This window comes from Solanum lycopersicum, chromosome 5 (assembly GCF_036512215.1).
Source record: "Solanum lycopersicum chromosome 5, SLM_r2.1".
NCBI classification, from domain to species: Eukaryota; Viridiplantae; Streptophyta; class Magnoliopsida; order Solanales; family Solanaceae; genus Solanum; species Solanum lycopersicum.
The window spans coordinates 30,443,651-30,458,958 of NC_090804.1; the positions used below are offsets into that span (position 1 = coordinate 30,443,651).

Below are 15,308 nucleotides of genomic sequence, written 5' to 3' on the forward strand. Positions count from 1 at the left end.
TATCAAACTAAAAATTTTAAAAAAAATAGAAAAGAGTCCTATTAGCTGTGGTAACATTTTAATTTCCAATTCAGTAATCATATGATTATGGTGTGTTATGAATAATTCTTATCATAATTTTTATTTTTTATGTTTCAGTTATACTATTTTTTAAATTTTGAAATACATTTATCTACAAAAATAATTTATAATTTAATTATTAATAAAGTGTGAATGGAGAGGAAAAAGAGGAAAAGTAAAATTTTAACTAGGAGTTTATGCTAACTCTTTGTTTTGTTTTTATTGCATATTTTCTTGTTAAATTAATTATATTAACATTTTTTATCATATTACATTTTTTAAAATTGTAATTTATAAATAAAAATTATTTGAATTATGAAATTTCAAAAGGGAAGTAGAAAAATCTTAATCAATTTACTTATATTTTAGAAATTCACTAAAATCTCTTTACATAATTCAAATTTAAAGATAAAAATATAATATAAATTTAAAACTCATTCCACTAACTTATTTAAAATTGATCTATCAATCTTAAAATAATTAACTGCAATTATATGCATGTGTTATTTTTTTTTTGCAAAATATAACTTTTAGTAAAAATTATTTTTTATAAATATTTATTCTTAAATAAAGAATCTTCTAGGATTAATTTTAATTTTAATAATAAATATTAATTTTATGGGTAAGTAATGGTGCATATGATTGCATTAGTATTTTTCAAAAAATAAATCATTAAATATCACAACTATGATGTTCATAATTAATACACAACATGTCGTATCTTTTAAAATATTTTTTTTTACAATTTTTTAATAACAATAATAATAACAATAACAACAACAACAACAACAACAACAACAATAATAATAATAATAATAATAATAATAATAATAATAATAATAATAATAATAATAATAATAAAGTTCATGACACCTAAGGATGGAAAGAACTTTTACGGTTCTAACACGGTCCAAACAACGCCTTATTCACAGCTAACATGGGTCTTACCAGGAACACCGGACTAAGTCAAGATCTTCTTATCCCCGGACTACATTACTTTGACCTAAAATACATCGGAACATTCCTTTACTTATCACGTAGTAATAGTTCAAGTTGTTGTTAGCCCAACACAAAGTATTTAGCCTATCAATTAGGCTTTTATATATTAAAAATATTTAAATTAATAATAAAAGATAATACCTTAATTAGAGTAGACTCTCAACAATAAATCTTCTAAGTAGAAACAACAACAATTTTATTTATATGGTAGTGGAAATACAAGAGTAGTAATACCCAGAGAGGTTGGCCAAAGTCTTTCCTCTACCTTCTACTAAAAGATCCTTATATAGAATGGACCTGAAGAATAGTCTAATATTTATGACGTAAGTGCTTACGTCATGTTACATTATTGAACCGACATTGGGGTCCTAACTTTATAAAAGCTTACAATCATCTAAACTTTTGTAAAAGTTAGAGTCTTATCAACTAGTCTTTTCTAGTCTCCTTCCCCTTTAGCGTGTCTGAACTAGAAGATTCTTCTATCTGATTCCTGAACTGTTGAAGAAATATTTCAATGTCCATCTCTTCTGCGCTATGAATTCTTTGGGATTCTCCAGCTATAAAGGTGTCTTCTTCTTCATTTGAGGTAGCCATAGATATATTATTCGAAAATTTCATGCCCATATTTTTTATTAGATCTTTTTTGACTTCTTCCATGTATGAAGTAAGAAGTTTCAATTTTGAGATGGCTCCTTTCTTCATCTGTAGCCTTCTGGTTATTAATTTGAAAGGATTGATATCATCTCGACCTTGTATGACTTCTGATTAACGCTTGTTGATCTCGATAGAGTCTTTAATGGAGTTTATAATCTCCTGTCCATTTCATTATCCACGGAGCATAGAATTATATGAAAAATTACATCAATGACATTTCTTTAAAAATGACATCATCTTTTTGTAATTTTATCAATTTAGGTGATACATCAACCCATTCAACATATAACATTTTGTATTCCTCTGGCAATATATTTATAGATGGACCATATAAAATCCACCATTGACAAAACCAATTTGGTATATGCTGCTTATAAACGTGAGAGCATATTTTTATAAACTATGAATGTTTTCTATTAGAGTTTTCATATAACAAGGTATTATTAAAGCTCTCAATATAATCCAGTAATTAAACTTGAGTGCAATTTTTTGTTATGGATGGGTGCATTCTCTTTCTTTCATCGTGCTTATTCCCCATTCTTCTGGGGGTGAATATCATTTTTCTAATGAATTTTGAAATTATAAACCTTTTTAGTATTGGCTAGGTAAAAGTGCTCAAATTCAGCTAACTCAATAGATGAGAGTATTATCTCATAATATATTCTGTATTTATAAGTTGGGACAATATATGATGTTGTATCAAAATACCTGGTCATTCTTTGCCATGGATCGTCTTTCCAATGTAAATATATGGGCTCAAGAAGAAGTCTTACCTTATCTTTCTCATTTTTATCATATACTTCAATATTTTCATTTCCTTCGTCAGTTACAGCTGAAGAATAGGATGGTGGGTTATTACCCTGAGCTTGTTTGGATTGTATAAAATTCATGAATTCTTTGTACATTTGATGTTCAATGTCAATTCCCAATGTGCTTGTATATGCTCCTGCAATGTTTGAAGCTGTTAGCTTCTGGTTTCCTATTTAGGCCAAGATATTATTTCTTCCCATGAGTGCGTTTCCTCTTCCTTCCTCTATTAGAGGAAGAATTTCCCGATGGCCGCATCAATCCTGGTATTAATAGATAAAGAGTTATTAACTTAAATATTCTCTAGTAAAAAAATCGGGAAGACTATTATATGTTCCCTTTTTATAATGTATTTCAAAATCAAAAGGTGCTAACAAAACTTTCAATCTTACAAACATTTGTTTTGAAACATCATGTTTTACATATGTATTAAAGATGAATTTCTCTGCTTGACACTTATGATAAATTTTTGATTATATAAATCTCTTTGAAATTTTAAAACACTTTTAACTATAGCCAAAATTTCTTTACCTATAGTAGATATTTTTTTTAATAATATTCCATTTTCCAGAATAGAAGTGTATGAGATATTCTTGTTTTTTCATTAAGAGAAATTTGTTTTAAAATACCCCCGTAGCCAATATCAGAGGCATCTGTTTCCACTATGTTCTGCCAATTCGGATTGGCTAAAGTGAGGCAGGGTAGGTTATTAACCGTTGTCTTAATGTTATTGACTGCTTTAGTATGATTATCAGTCCAAGCTTTAGGATTTTTTCTAAGTCTATCATATAGTATAGTTGTGTCTTTAGACAAATCTTTTATAAAAAGAGAGATGTAATTTAAACTAACCAAGAATCATTGGATCTAAGTTTTATCAGTAATAACATCAGGGAATTTTGAAGCAAACTCTATACTTCTTTAGATGGGAATAATTTTTCCTTTTTCAATATTATGGCCTAAGAATCTAACATTAGTTTGTAAAATATGCATTTTTGGTCTAGATATAACCAAATCATTCTGAATAATAATTTTCTTAAATAGATCAAGATGTTTAAAATGCATTTATATGGTTTTTGGAAATACCAAAATATCATCTATACATACGATGATAAAATTGCTAAAGGGCTTAAAAAATATCATTCATAATTTTTTGAAATTTCGAAGGAGCATTTCTTTATTCAAAAGGCATAATATTCCATTCATATTATCCCATTGGGACGTTAAAGGCTGTCTTATATTTATCTTCTTCATAAATTCGAATTTGCCAATAACCTGATTTTAAATCAAAATTTGAAAATATGATAGCTTCATAAAGTCGATCCAATAAATCTTTTTTATTGGGGATAGAATATCTGATCCATTTTAAAACTTTATTTAGCGGTTTATAATTTATGACAAGTCCAGGTACTCCTTTCTCTTATTCTGCTTGTTTATTAACATAAAAAGCAGTACAAGACCATGGAGATTTTGAGGGTTTTATTGAACCCTTTTGGAGAAGATTATCAATCTCTTTTTAATATAAATTTAGATATTTCGAATTTATTTGGCATGGTCTTGCCTTAGTAGGAATATTATCTTTTAAAAATTCTTCTTCATAAGGAAGACTCACCACATGCGAGTCCTTTCCCAAATACATTTGGGTGGTCACCACATATTTGTAGAGAGAATTGACTCTTCAAAATCTCAATGTTTCCTTGGATTTTAGGATTTTGTAAAGTCTCTTCAATTGTAAGATTACAAATTGCATTTTAAAGAAAATCAATTTGTTTATTTTTTAAAGAGATCATATCTTTAACCTCATTAACGAATTTTGAAAATGGTTGAGATATCAAATCTATTCTTATTTTTCTTCCTTCGAAATTACCAGTAATTCTGTTCTCATTCCATGAAGTTGTAGGATATATATGCCAGTAAAAAGTCATTCCTTGAATGATTTCGTTAGAAATATTTTTTATTAACAAAGCTTTCAGGCATACATATATTATTTGTACATATATATGCTTTAGGAATTTTATATTCAATATCCATTTTATGACCACAAGCATTACAAAGACTATGTGTAGTCTTTTTAAAATATCTTGATGAAATTAATCCTTCTTGAATGCAATTTAAATCAGCTCCACTATTAGAGCAATAAAATCCTTTTTTAGGTTATAATCAATAAAAAGAGTAATTTTTGCTAAAGGTTTATGTGCTGTAATTAGCTCAATAGTTTCTAAAAATAATTCTCATTATCAATAGACTCACTAGGGATGTCAGGAAGATTACTTTTTGGAACATTATAGGAGGATCATCTTCAGCTCTGACATGTTTTCTATGATGATTTTTGTCCTTACTTTCTATATAAGTAATTCTTTCATCAATAATCATATTATGGTTTTTGAGAAAAAGATATTTCTTTTTTTGAGATTATTTATCTCCTCAACCAAGTCTTGGATTGTAGTAGGAATGTGATCCCTTTGAGACCTCAGTTTTAGTTGTCTTCTAACCTCTGCCATGGTATAAACATTATTATGAATAGGATTTTCTTTAGGAATTCTAGTATTACTAGTAGAGGTGCTGGTATTACCAATTTTGTCGATAATTTGGGAACTTAATGTTGGGTCATCAATCATCCTAAGAATTTATATTCAATTGTCATTACTTATAACATCGATGTTTGAGTCCTTGAACTGAGAGTATAACTGATAGAATTCATCCTTATCTTTATCAAAAGGTTGGCCAATCTTGCAAGACGTACATTCTTCCTCAGATGAGGACATGTAGTCTTGTTCATGATGAACTTTTAGGTCTTCACTAGTAGAGGATCCCTCTCCGTCACTATTATTAGAACTTAAATTTTATGAAGAGGAATTCGATGTACCGTAGTTTTACGATAATTTTAGTGCTTTTTCCTTAGGTTTCGTATGTGTCTAAAGCGTTTTTGTATTAGTTTTAATGTATTTTCACTTTGTTTGCAGGAAATCTGTCCAGAATGAAAACGCGAATGAATTATGCTGAAACTGCAAAAGTGACTACCAACGTAGCTATCGACGGTCCATTAGTGGCCACCATCGTATGAAGGAAAAGAATTGAATGAAGATTGGGGAATTCTGACTAAGTGTGGCGATACGGAGGCTCTCGACGGACCGTCATCTCCACGACGGATCTTGCTTCACATCCGTCATCGTCAACAGAAAGTAGCCCCAATACCCATCTTGAAAAGAAGCAAAGTTCGGAGTGGACCACGACGGTTCATCGTGGCCTTGACGACCGTCATCTAGGTTTTTGACTCAGACGCGGTTTTTGGGCAAATTTTTCTTAAATAGATTTCCCTATTTTATTAGGACTAGTATTATAAATACTTGTAAAAACCTCATTTTTGAGGTTAGACTCTTGGGTATTTTTTAGATTTTATTATTCTAGTTGTGAACTTGTGATTTTGGGAAATTATTCTATTTTTTGGAAATCGTTTATTGCAAGCTTATTGATTAATTCAAGTAATTTTCTGGGTTTTCTTCAATCTCATCAAAGTAAGTGCATGAATTATTATCAAACTAATATGAATTGTGTGATTATTAACATGGGTAACTAAACCCATAGCTAGGGTTGTGGGAACCATGGGTAATTAACAAGGTAAAAACTAGTTGAAATAATAATCCTAGAATAATGTCTTGCATATATTGATAATTCTTTCGTTTAGAAGTTTTTTTAACGAGTGCACGTGTTAGAACTCGCCTTGTTGCTACTTGCCGGACCAAGGATGTAGATAATAAGAAAAGAATTATCAATGTAGATTTAGTATATACTATCTAATATGCTAGTGTCAATTAGTGCGAAGTAACAACTAATCCATACATCGATTATGATACTTAATATGAGGTAAAGGTAAGGTTTAGTAAAGCATACACACGTAGCCAGACCAAGGTGCGAAGTGAAATTCCCTAGTTGCTGGACCAAGGAATTAGGGATACATAACTTATCACTTTGCATGAAAGATACTAGGAAAAGATTGTTATAGCTAGAATCACCGCGTTATGAGACTGTGGGGAACACTTAAGCCCTAGTTACTTTCATTACTTGATAAAAATCAAATCTTTGAACTTGCCACTTGTTTACTTAGACATAGCTAATTACATTCGTTACTTAAAACCCCCTTTTTGTTACTTGTTTTCAGAAAGGACTTAACTAAATAAAAGTAATAGTAGATTAAAGTTAAGTCTATCGAACGGTGAAGAGGCTTATTGAAATGCTCTACGATGTGTTAGTTAAGGTGGAGTCATTCATATTTCTGGCCAATTTTGTGATTCTGGATTGTGAGGTTTATTTTGAGGTGCCTATTATTCTTGGGAGGCCATTCCTTGCTACGGGTAGAGCCTTGGTTGATATGGAGAAAGGGCAAATGAAATTTCGGTTGAATAATGAAGAAGTGACTTTCAACATTCGTAGGTCCATGAGGCAGAGTGGTGAGAACCAATTGGTATCTGCCATATCTTACAGGGTTGAAAAGTCACTTGAGGTACAAATAGAAGAGCGTCTGGGTGTAGAAGCACTAGCGGCAGTGATCATGAATTTTGGTAGTGATTGCATTGAAGAGTATGGGTTATTGGTCGCGACACTTGATCGAGGTGATGTTCGATTTAAATCAAAGAAGTTGGAGTTAGATGTGAAGCATCACGAGTCTCCACCTACGAAACCATCTATAGATGAGGCTCCAAAAGTAGAAATTAATGCTCTACCACCTCATATGAGGTATGTATTCTTGGGAAAAGGTGACACTTTGCCGGTAATTATTGCATCAGATTTGAATGTGCATCAAGTTGAGAGTTTGGTAGAGGTGTTAAAAAGGTCCAAAAGATCTATTGGGTGGACTATTGTGGACATTATTTGGATCCCTCCCGGGATTTGTTCACATAAAATCCAACTCATTCCAATCATAAGCAAAGTATTGAGCACCAGAGACTTTTAAATCCACCTATGCAAGAGGTGGTGAAGAAGGAAATCATTAAGTGGTTGTTGCTGGAGTGATATATCCAATCGCTGATAGTAGTTGGGTATTCCCTGTTCAACGTGTAACTAAGAGAGGGGGAATGATTGTGGTCCCTAATAAGAAAAATGAGCTTTATCCAATGAGGCCGGTGACTGGATGGAGGGTAATGATAGATTACCAGAAATTAAATGCATGGACCGAGAAGGACCATTTTCCTATGCCCTTCATGGATCAAATGTTGGATAGATTTGCAGGAAAGGGGTGGTACTGTTTTTTTGATGGCTTTTCAGGTTATAATCAGATTTCTATTGCACCGGAAGATCAAGATAAAACCACCTTTACTCTTCCTTATGGGACCTTCACATTCAAGAGAATGTCGTTTGGGTTATGTAATGCACCAACCACATTACAGAGATGTATGATGTCAATATTCTCTGATATGGTGGAGGATACTATTGAGGTGTTTATGGATGATTTTTCAGTGGTTGGTGACTTCTTTGAGTGGTGTTTGAGTCATTTGTCCGAGGTTCTTAAGAGGTGTGAAGATTGCAACCTTGTGCTAAATTGAGAAAAATGTCACTTCATGGTGAAAGAAGGTACTATATTGGGTCATCACATTTCAAACAAGGGTATAGAGGTGATCAAGCTAAAGTTGAGGTGATAGAGCAACTTCCTCCACGTATCTCTATAAAAGGTGTGAGAAGTTTTCTTGGGCATGCAGGATTTTACCAGAGGTTCATCAAGGATTTTTCAAAGATTGCACATCCTTTGTGCAAGTTGTTTAAGTTTCATTTTGATGAATCTTGTCTTAAGACATTTGGTGAGTTGAAGGAAAAGTTGGTGTCTTCACCTGTCATCATTTCTCCGGATTGGAGCAAGCCTTTTGAGGTAATGTGTGATGCGAGTGGGGTTGCTCTTGGTGCGGTATTTGGACAAAGAAAGGAGAAAATCCTTCATCCCATTTACTATGCTAGAAAGCCCTTAATGAATCCCAAAAGAACTACACCGTGACTGAACAAGAGCTCCTTGCAGTAGTCTTTGCTTTCGAGAAATTTTGCTTCCATTTGCTTGGCACGAGGTTTATAGTGCATACTGATTATTCTACTTTAAGATATTTGATTGCAAAGAAGGATGCAAAACCGAGGTTGATTTGTTGGGTATTACTATTGCAAGAATTTGACTTTGAGGTGAAAGATAGAAAAAGGACTGAAAATCAAGTTACTGATCACTTGTCCTGATTAGAAGATGAAGCAATGAGGGAGTTAGGTAAAAAGTCTTAAATTTATGATACTTACCCTGATGATCATGTACTTGCTGCCTCCCAAGACTTGATTCCATGGGTTCGCACATTTTGCAAATTATATGTCTAGTGATATCGTCCCACCGAACTTGTTCTTTCATCAAAGGAAAAAGTTCATGCATTATGTGAAAAATTTCTTTCGGGATGAGCCATACTTATATAGGAGTTGCGCCGATGGGCTTATTCGGCGTTGTGTGCCTGAAGTTGAGACGTTGAGTGTTTTGGAGGCATGCCATTCTTCGCCTGTAAGTGGGCATTATAGTGGTATCCGGACTGCTCACAAGATCTTGAAGTGTGGCTACTATTGGCCAACCATCTACCAAGATGCTCATGAGTTCGCCAAGGCATGTGATAGATGCAAAAGAGATGGTTGTATTTCGAGAAAGCAAGAGCTCCCTTTAAATCCCATTCTTGTGATTGAATTGTTTGCTGTGTGGGGCATTGAATTTATGGGCCCTTTTGCGAGTTCTCATGGGATGAAGTACATTCTTCTGGCAGTCGATTATATGTCAAAATGGGTAGAAGTTATCGCATTTGTGAATAATGAAGGGAAGAGTGTCACTGTGTTCTTGAAAAAGAACATATTTTATAGATTTGGCACCCCAAGGGGTATTATCAGTGATGGGGGATCCCACTTTTGCAACAAGCTGTTTAAGGGATTATTGGAATAATATGGGGTTCGCCATAATGTGGACACTCCTTACCATTCTCAAACTAGTGGGCAAGTTGAGTGTCAAAAAGGGAATTAAGCAGATTTTGGAAAAAACGGTGAATTCTAGTAGAAAAGATTGGTCAAGGAGGCTTGATGATGCTCTTTGGCCTACCGGACAGCATACAAGACTCCCATAGGTATGTCCCTACACCAACTTGTATATGGGAAGGCTTGTCACTCATCGGTTGAATTAGAGCATAAGGCCATGTGGGAAATGAAGAAGTTGAAAATGGATTGGAATAAGGTTGCGGATCAGAGGTTAAACAGGTTGAATGAGCTTGATCAATTTCTCTCGAAGGCATATGAAAGTTCAGCCCTCTACAAAGGAAAGATGAAGAAGTACCATGACCAAAAGATTGAGAAGCGCAATTTTTTGGTTGGGGATTTGGTGTTTTTGTTCATTCTAGTCTGCGTTTGTTTCTGGGCAAACTCAAGTCCAAATGGACTGGTCCCTATTTGATCACCCAACTATTCCTAGATGTTGCGGTTGAGTTGGAGAACAAGGAGGGTATGAGGTTCAAGGTGAACGGGCAACGACTCAAAATCTATCTAGGGCATGCTCAAACAGCGAAGGAAGTGATCGAGGCATACCATCTTGATAAAGTCTGAGTAATCAAGAGTCCTCCGTCGTGCCGTGACGTTAAATCAAGCGCTGATTGAGAGGCAACCCAATATGTATCCTCTAGCCAACTATAGTTTTTCATGATTTTCTAGGCATAGTTACATTATTTTTGCTTTTATTACTTATGTCACGTCTGAATGTTCCTTTATTTTTCTTTAGAAGTGTTGGTTAGAGCGTACAGTAGGGTCCGTGTCTAAAAAGTGTTCAGAAAACACAAAAAGATTAGCTTAATGGGTGTTAAATGTGCGGGGACCAAATCCCCAGAAATCTGTAGAAAATTGGTCTGGTACACCCATCGACGGACCCATCGACACACCGTCGTCCCTTCAACGGACCGTCGGTAGGATCCGCCGTGCCATGGTATGTTATTTAAATTTTTCCAAGTTTGGGAACTGTCGACGGAAGGATCGATGGACCGTCGACCGGCTTACGGTCCGTTGACAGGGACTCGTCGATCCCTCACCCACAAACCCGACCCGAACCGTCCGGCTACATATTAAAAGTTTTTGAACTCTTCAGTTACCCACCTCTTCACATAACCCCCATAACCATTTCCCTCCCTGTTCCTCTCATTTCCCCCCACTTTCTTACCCATTCACTCCCATTCCATCATTAGATTCCCACACTTCCCCACTTCCACAAAATCCATTCTATCCCAAAATCTCCCATTTTCTTTAATTCCTTTGTCAATCGGTGTTCATGGTGGTTGTTGCTGATGATTAACTACTAGTGTTCATACTCTTTCTCCTCTACTACAATTGTCAGTTATGTTTTCTGAGCTGCAAGATTAGATTTGTTAATATTCCTAATTAATGTGATGTCGAACTGTTTGAGTACTTAATTTTGGACTATTTTGCATGCTAAAACTTACACACAAAAGTCCTAAGTCCCTTAGAACACTGAAACTGAAAAGGGAAGGAGTGTATTGTTAAAAAAAATAGCGTATGTTTGCATGATTGTGTTCCTGACCTAGGGTTTGACAGGCCGTCTAAAATGCATTTTAAAACTAGGAAAATTCATGCCCTACGAATGATAAAATGCTGGGTAAATGTTTAGTAAACTTAGGCTTATAAGAATACTTCAAATTAGTATGATTGGTTACCAAATTGGCTGCAAAAATGTGTTCCTTGTAGGTCAGTATGAGACCCCGTCGTTGGACCGTCGGTCCCACGACGGACCGTCGGTCCCGGGATGGACAGTCGGTCACACGATGGACCATCGTTGGGGTCCATCAACCCCAATTTCTCGAGTTTATTCTAAGTATCCGTCGACGGACCATTGTCCCTTTGACGGTTCGTCCTGCACAACCGTCGACGGTGTCAGAACCTTTGCTTCTTATTTTTTATAAAATTAATCTAAGTGTCTGTCAACAGACCCTTATGACGGACTGTCATCCCTTCGACGGTCTGTCCTGCGAAACCATCGACGGTGTCAAAACCTTTGTTTCTAAATTTTTTATAATTTCTTCTATGTGTCCCACGACGGAACCTTATGACGGACCGTCGTAGGGACGATGGTCCTTCCTATACAACCGTCGACGGTGTTAGAACCCTTGTTTTTGATGTTTTTATAATTTCTTCTAAGTGTCCGTCGACTGGCCCTTATGACGGACAATCGTGCCTTCGACGGTCCGTCCTACACAACCGTCGATACTGTCAGAACCTTGATTTCTGATTTTTAATAAAATTAATCTAAGTGTCCGTCGATGGACCTTATGACAGACTATCGCCCCTTCGACGATCTATCCTGCACAACCTTCAGAACCTTTGCTTTTGATTTTTTATGAAATTAATCTAAGTGTCCGTTGACAGACCCTTATGACGGACCATCATCCCTACGATGGTCTGTCCTGCACAACCGTCGACGGTGTCAGAACCTTTGTTTCTAACATTTTTATAATTTCTTCCAGTGTCCTGCAACGGAAGCTTATGACAGACAGTCATCCCTTCGACGGTCCTTTCTGCACAACCGTCGACGGTGTCAGAACCTTTGTTTCTGAGTTTTTATAATTTTTTCTAAGTGTCCCGTGACAGACCCTAATGACGGACCTTCGTGCCATCGATGGTCCGTCCAGCACAACCGTCGACATTGTCAGAACCTTTCTTTCTGATGTTTTAAAAATTATTTCTAAGTGTCCCTCGATGGACCCCCATGACGGACCTTCGTGCCTTCGACAGACCTTCTTGCCTTCGATGAAGCGTCGATGGGTACGTCCTGCACTCTGTACTTCTGTGCTGTCATTCCTTTTCTATGTTTTGCTGCTTCCATTGGTACTAACTACATCTCTGGCACCTAAACACGACCGTGTCTACTCACAAAGGCGTTGCAAGTTTGTCGCCACGTCGAACCGGGTTATCACAGGCTTAGATGATGAGCGTGACCTAGAGTACGTGCCACTGCGCACCTGCACTCCTACCCATGCTGCCCGCCCTACTAGAGCCACACCCACGAGGGTGGCGCCTGGCGTAGTCACTGTCTCCCAGTATAACTAGGAGCACACACTGGCACACCTTCTGGGTCAGCTGCATAGTCCAAGGGAGCGTCTGGATCCGTGGAAACATCCGGTTCTGAGGAAGCTTTCGACTCTGTGGAGGCTTCCGAATCGGAGGAGGCATCTGCTTCTGCCTGTCTGATGAGGCTACTAATGCTGACTCTACTCCAGCACCCCAGACTAGCGTCCCCACTCCGGTTGCTGATCAGCCCAACCGGTGGTGTGTCGAGGGGCAGTACCAAATCTACACTGATGCCTACATGCCCAATGACAAAGGGGTCATGACCCGGACCTATCACTTGAGCAGCGGTTTCTCATGGGGATTTTTCCCACCATGCCGGCCATTCATTAGTTATTGACCCGAAATCGGCTGGAGTGGACAGCTCGAGATGTAGGCCACTATAGCGAGAAAATGGTCCGAGAGTTCTACGCCCCCTATGCGGCAACTCTTCGATCTTTGCTGGACAGTCGGGCAGCCCCCGCCAAGCATGCACCGTTGACATTTCCTTGCAGTCCATCCGTAGATTTCTCTATGGAGTGGATGTAGATTCCACCCGAACTCCTCTCACCGCCGAGTTTGACTAGCGGTGGATATTGATCAAAGATGGTCGGTTCCAGTGTTAGCCAGAGGTGAGAGAGACCACCAAGCGTTGGATTGCACAGTACATCTCTGTAGATGGTGAGGCTGCCGATTGGGTTGGGTAGCCCAAGGGGGGTATCATGAAGGCCAACCTCACCTTCACAACCAAGTTCCTATGGATATTTGTCCGACACTGCCTTTTTCCCATTGCTGCTGATAATATTGTCACCTGGGATCGTACAGTGCTAGTGGCTGCCATAATTGCGGGGTTCGAGGTGGACTTCGCATGGCTATTACAGGCGGTGATGCACGAGAGGGTCTTTAAGGCCATTCTTACTTACCCATTCCCGTGCATGATTTTTGCATTGTGCTAATTTGCAGGAGTGTCCGTGTGTCACATTAATGTGATCAAGACCCTACCTGGATAGGTTGATATCGGTCTCATCCGGGATGAGGCCAATGAGTTGGATCCCAACAAAGGGCCCTGTATTGAGGTGCAGCCGCTAGGTGAGAACCTGGAAGCAATGATAGATTAGGCCCAAGGGGCTAATCCAGCTACATCTAAGCCTACCGATACCACTCGGGTCTATCCCGGGTGCTAGGACTGCTCTGAGCTCCTCCCGCTTTATCCCATCTGCTACGCTGGTCCCTTTTGCTAGGGTCCAGAAACGAGAGGCCCAAATGGCCACACTTTTGCATCATATCCAGCCTTGGATGTAGAGGTCCATTTCTGAGGCAGAAAAGCGTATAGAGAGGAAGATGGCCCACACTGATCGGAAGAGCATGGAGGTCCAGCAGCGTTTGGACGCATTTAAGCTGCGGGTTCTCGCTCGTCCAGCACCTACAGTGGATGTGATGACTCTCCAGGCTGCAGTGGAGAGTCTGAGAGCCGACTTGGACACTATACTGGAGGCTCAGTGCCTGAGTCTGAGGCCTCTTCTACAAAGCCTGCTGAGGACACAGTGATGGCTGCCGTGTTCGCCACTACTGATATGCCACCACTTCCACCACGAGAGCCTACCAAGAGGTACCGGACTAGAGATGTGGATGAGTCCTAGGCTCGGAAGAAGGGACCCCATGAGTTGGAGGCTGCAAGGAGAGCCTCGCTGATTGATAAGGAGGCCTGCCAGTTGAGGGGTATCGAGGTGGCTGCTGGGGCGTCTAGTTCCAGAGTTGCAGAGGCGGAAAGGAGCACTACTGATGGTACTGTCATTGCTGAGGACACTATTGATTGTGTCCCTACTTTAGAGGGAGCGGGTTCCGGGAAACCGGACCCGCCAGCTTGTTGATCACTGGCGCTTTGCGCCTTAGGTTTGCTTCACCTACCACTCTATCTTATATACTTTTATGCATTGGGGACAATTGCATGTTTGTTTGTTGGGGTAGTGTAAATGGAATAGGGTGAGTCAGAGTAGCCCAACTCACGATCCTCTCTTGGGGTTTTCTTGCCTGTGTTCTTTTTCCCCAAGATACTGTTGCTTTATTGTTGAACCGGCATGTTGGTATATTTAGTACATAGTATAGAAAAGGACACAAAATGATATCCTGATATAAAGAAAATGTTGCATAACTAGGCACTGTAACTGATAAATGTGTGGCTCTAAGAATGACATAGATATACACCACTGCATGACCTTGAATCTAAAACTCAAACTAGGTTTCTGATAATTTGGTAGAGTAATGAGATGTCAAGTGAGTGTGAGGAAAATTTGAATATTCCACCATTCGTACTGAGCTATAACTTGCTTGGTTAGTCATGCTAAAAGTAAGTCGTAATAGACAATTAGGAAAGGATAATAGTCCCTTGTTCAATATAGCCAATAATTAACCTAAATAACAAAAAACTCGAATGAAACTAATCCCTTCTTGATCCAAATGATTTGAGCTTAAATTAGACCTTTCTTTTTCACCCCAACTGATCTTTTTTGGGAACAATGTGTTGGCCCTGGTCCCTCCTTGGACATGTGCACCTCAGCTTATGCCAAAAGCATAAATTGAGGGTGGCTAATGTAGAAAACAACCTTGTGTGGCCCTGACCCAACTTTGGATATTGCGTACCTTGACTCATGGCAAATCCATGAGTTGCGGGTGGCTATTATGAGAAATGCTTCGGA

General features: G+C 37.9%; 1 protein-coding gene and 1 long non-coding RNA gene across 2 annotated transcripts; both read left to right on the forward strand.

Moving 5' to 3' along the window:
* Positions 1-1,466: 1,466 nt before the first annotated feature.
* LOC138348567 (uncharacterized) lies at positions 1,467-5,974 on the forward strand. The gene is made up of 2 exons (XR_011221274.1): positions 1,467-1,645; positions 5,481-5,974. It is a non-coding gene; the product is annotated as an uncharacterized lncRNA (long non-coding RNA).
* A 2,088-nt stretch (positions 5,975-8,062) lies between these two features.
* On the forward strand, positions 8,063-9,460 carry LOC138348761 (uncharacterized). Its single transcript, XM_069298335.1, has 3 exons — positions 8,063-8,413; positions 8,464-8,633; positions 8,953-9,460. Exons 1-3 carry the CDS (start codon positions 8,063-8,065, stop codon positions 9,458-9,460), a joined length of 1,029 nt encoding a protein of 342 aa, XP_069154436.1.
* Positions 9,461-15,308: the final 5,848 nt, after the last annotated feature.

Coding starts and splice junctions, on each gene's coding strand:
- LOC138348761 (XM_069298335.1), top strand. CDS start 8,063: ATGTCACTTCATGGTGAAAGAAGGTACTATATTGGGTCATCACATTTC. Junction 8,414..8,463: donor GTGGGGTTGCTCTTGGTGCG/GTATTTGGACAA, acceptor TTACTATGCTAG/AAAGCCCTTAATGAATCCCA. Junction 8,634..8,952: donor AAGAAGGATGCAAAACCGAG/GTTGATTTGTTG, acceptor ATACTTATATAG/GAGTTGCGCCGATGGGCTTA.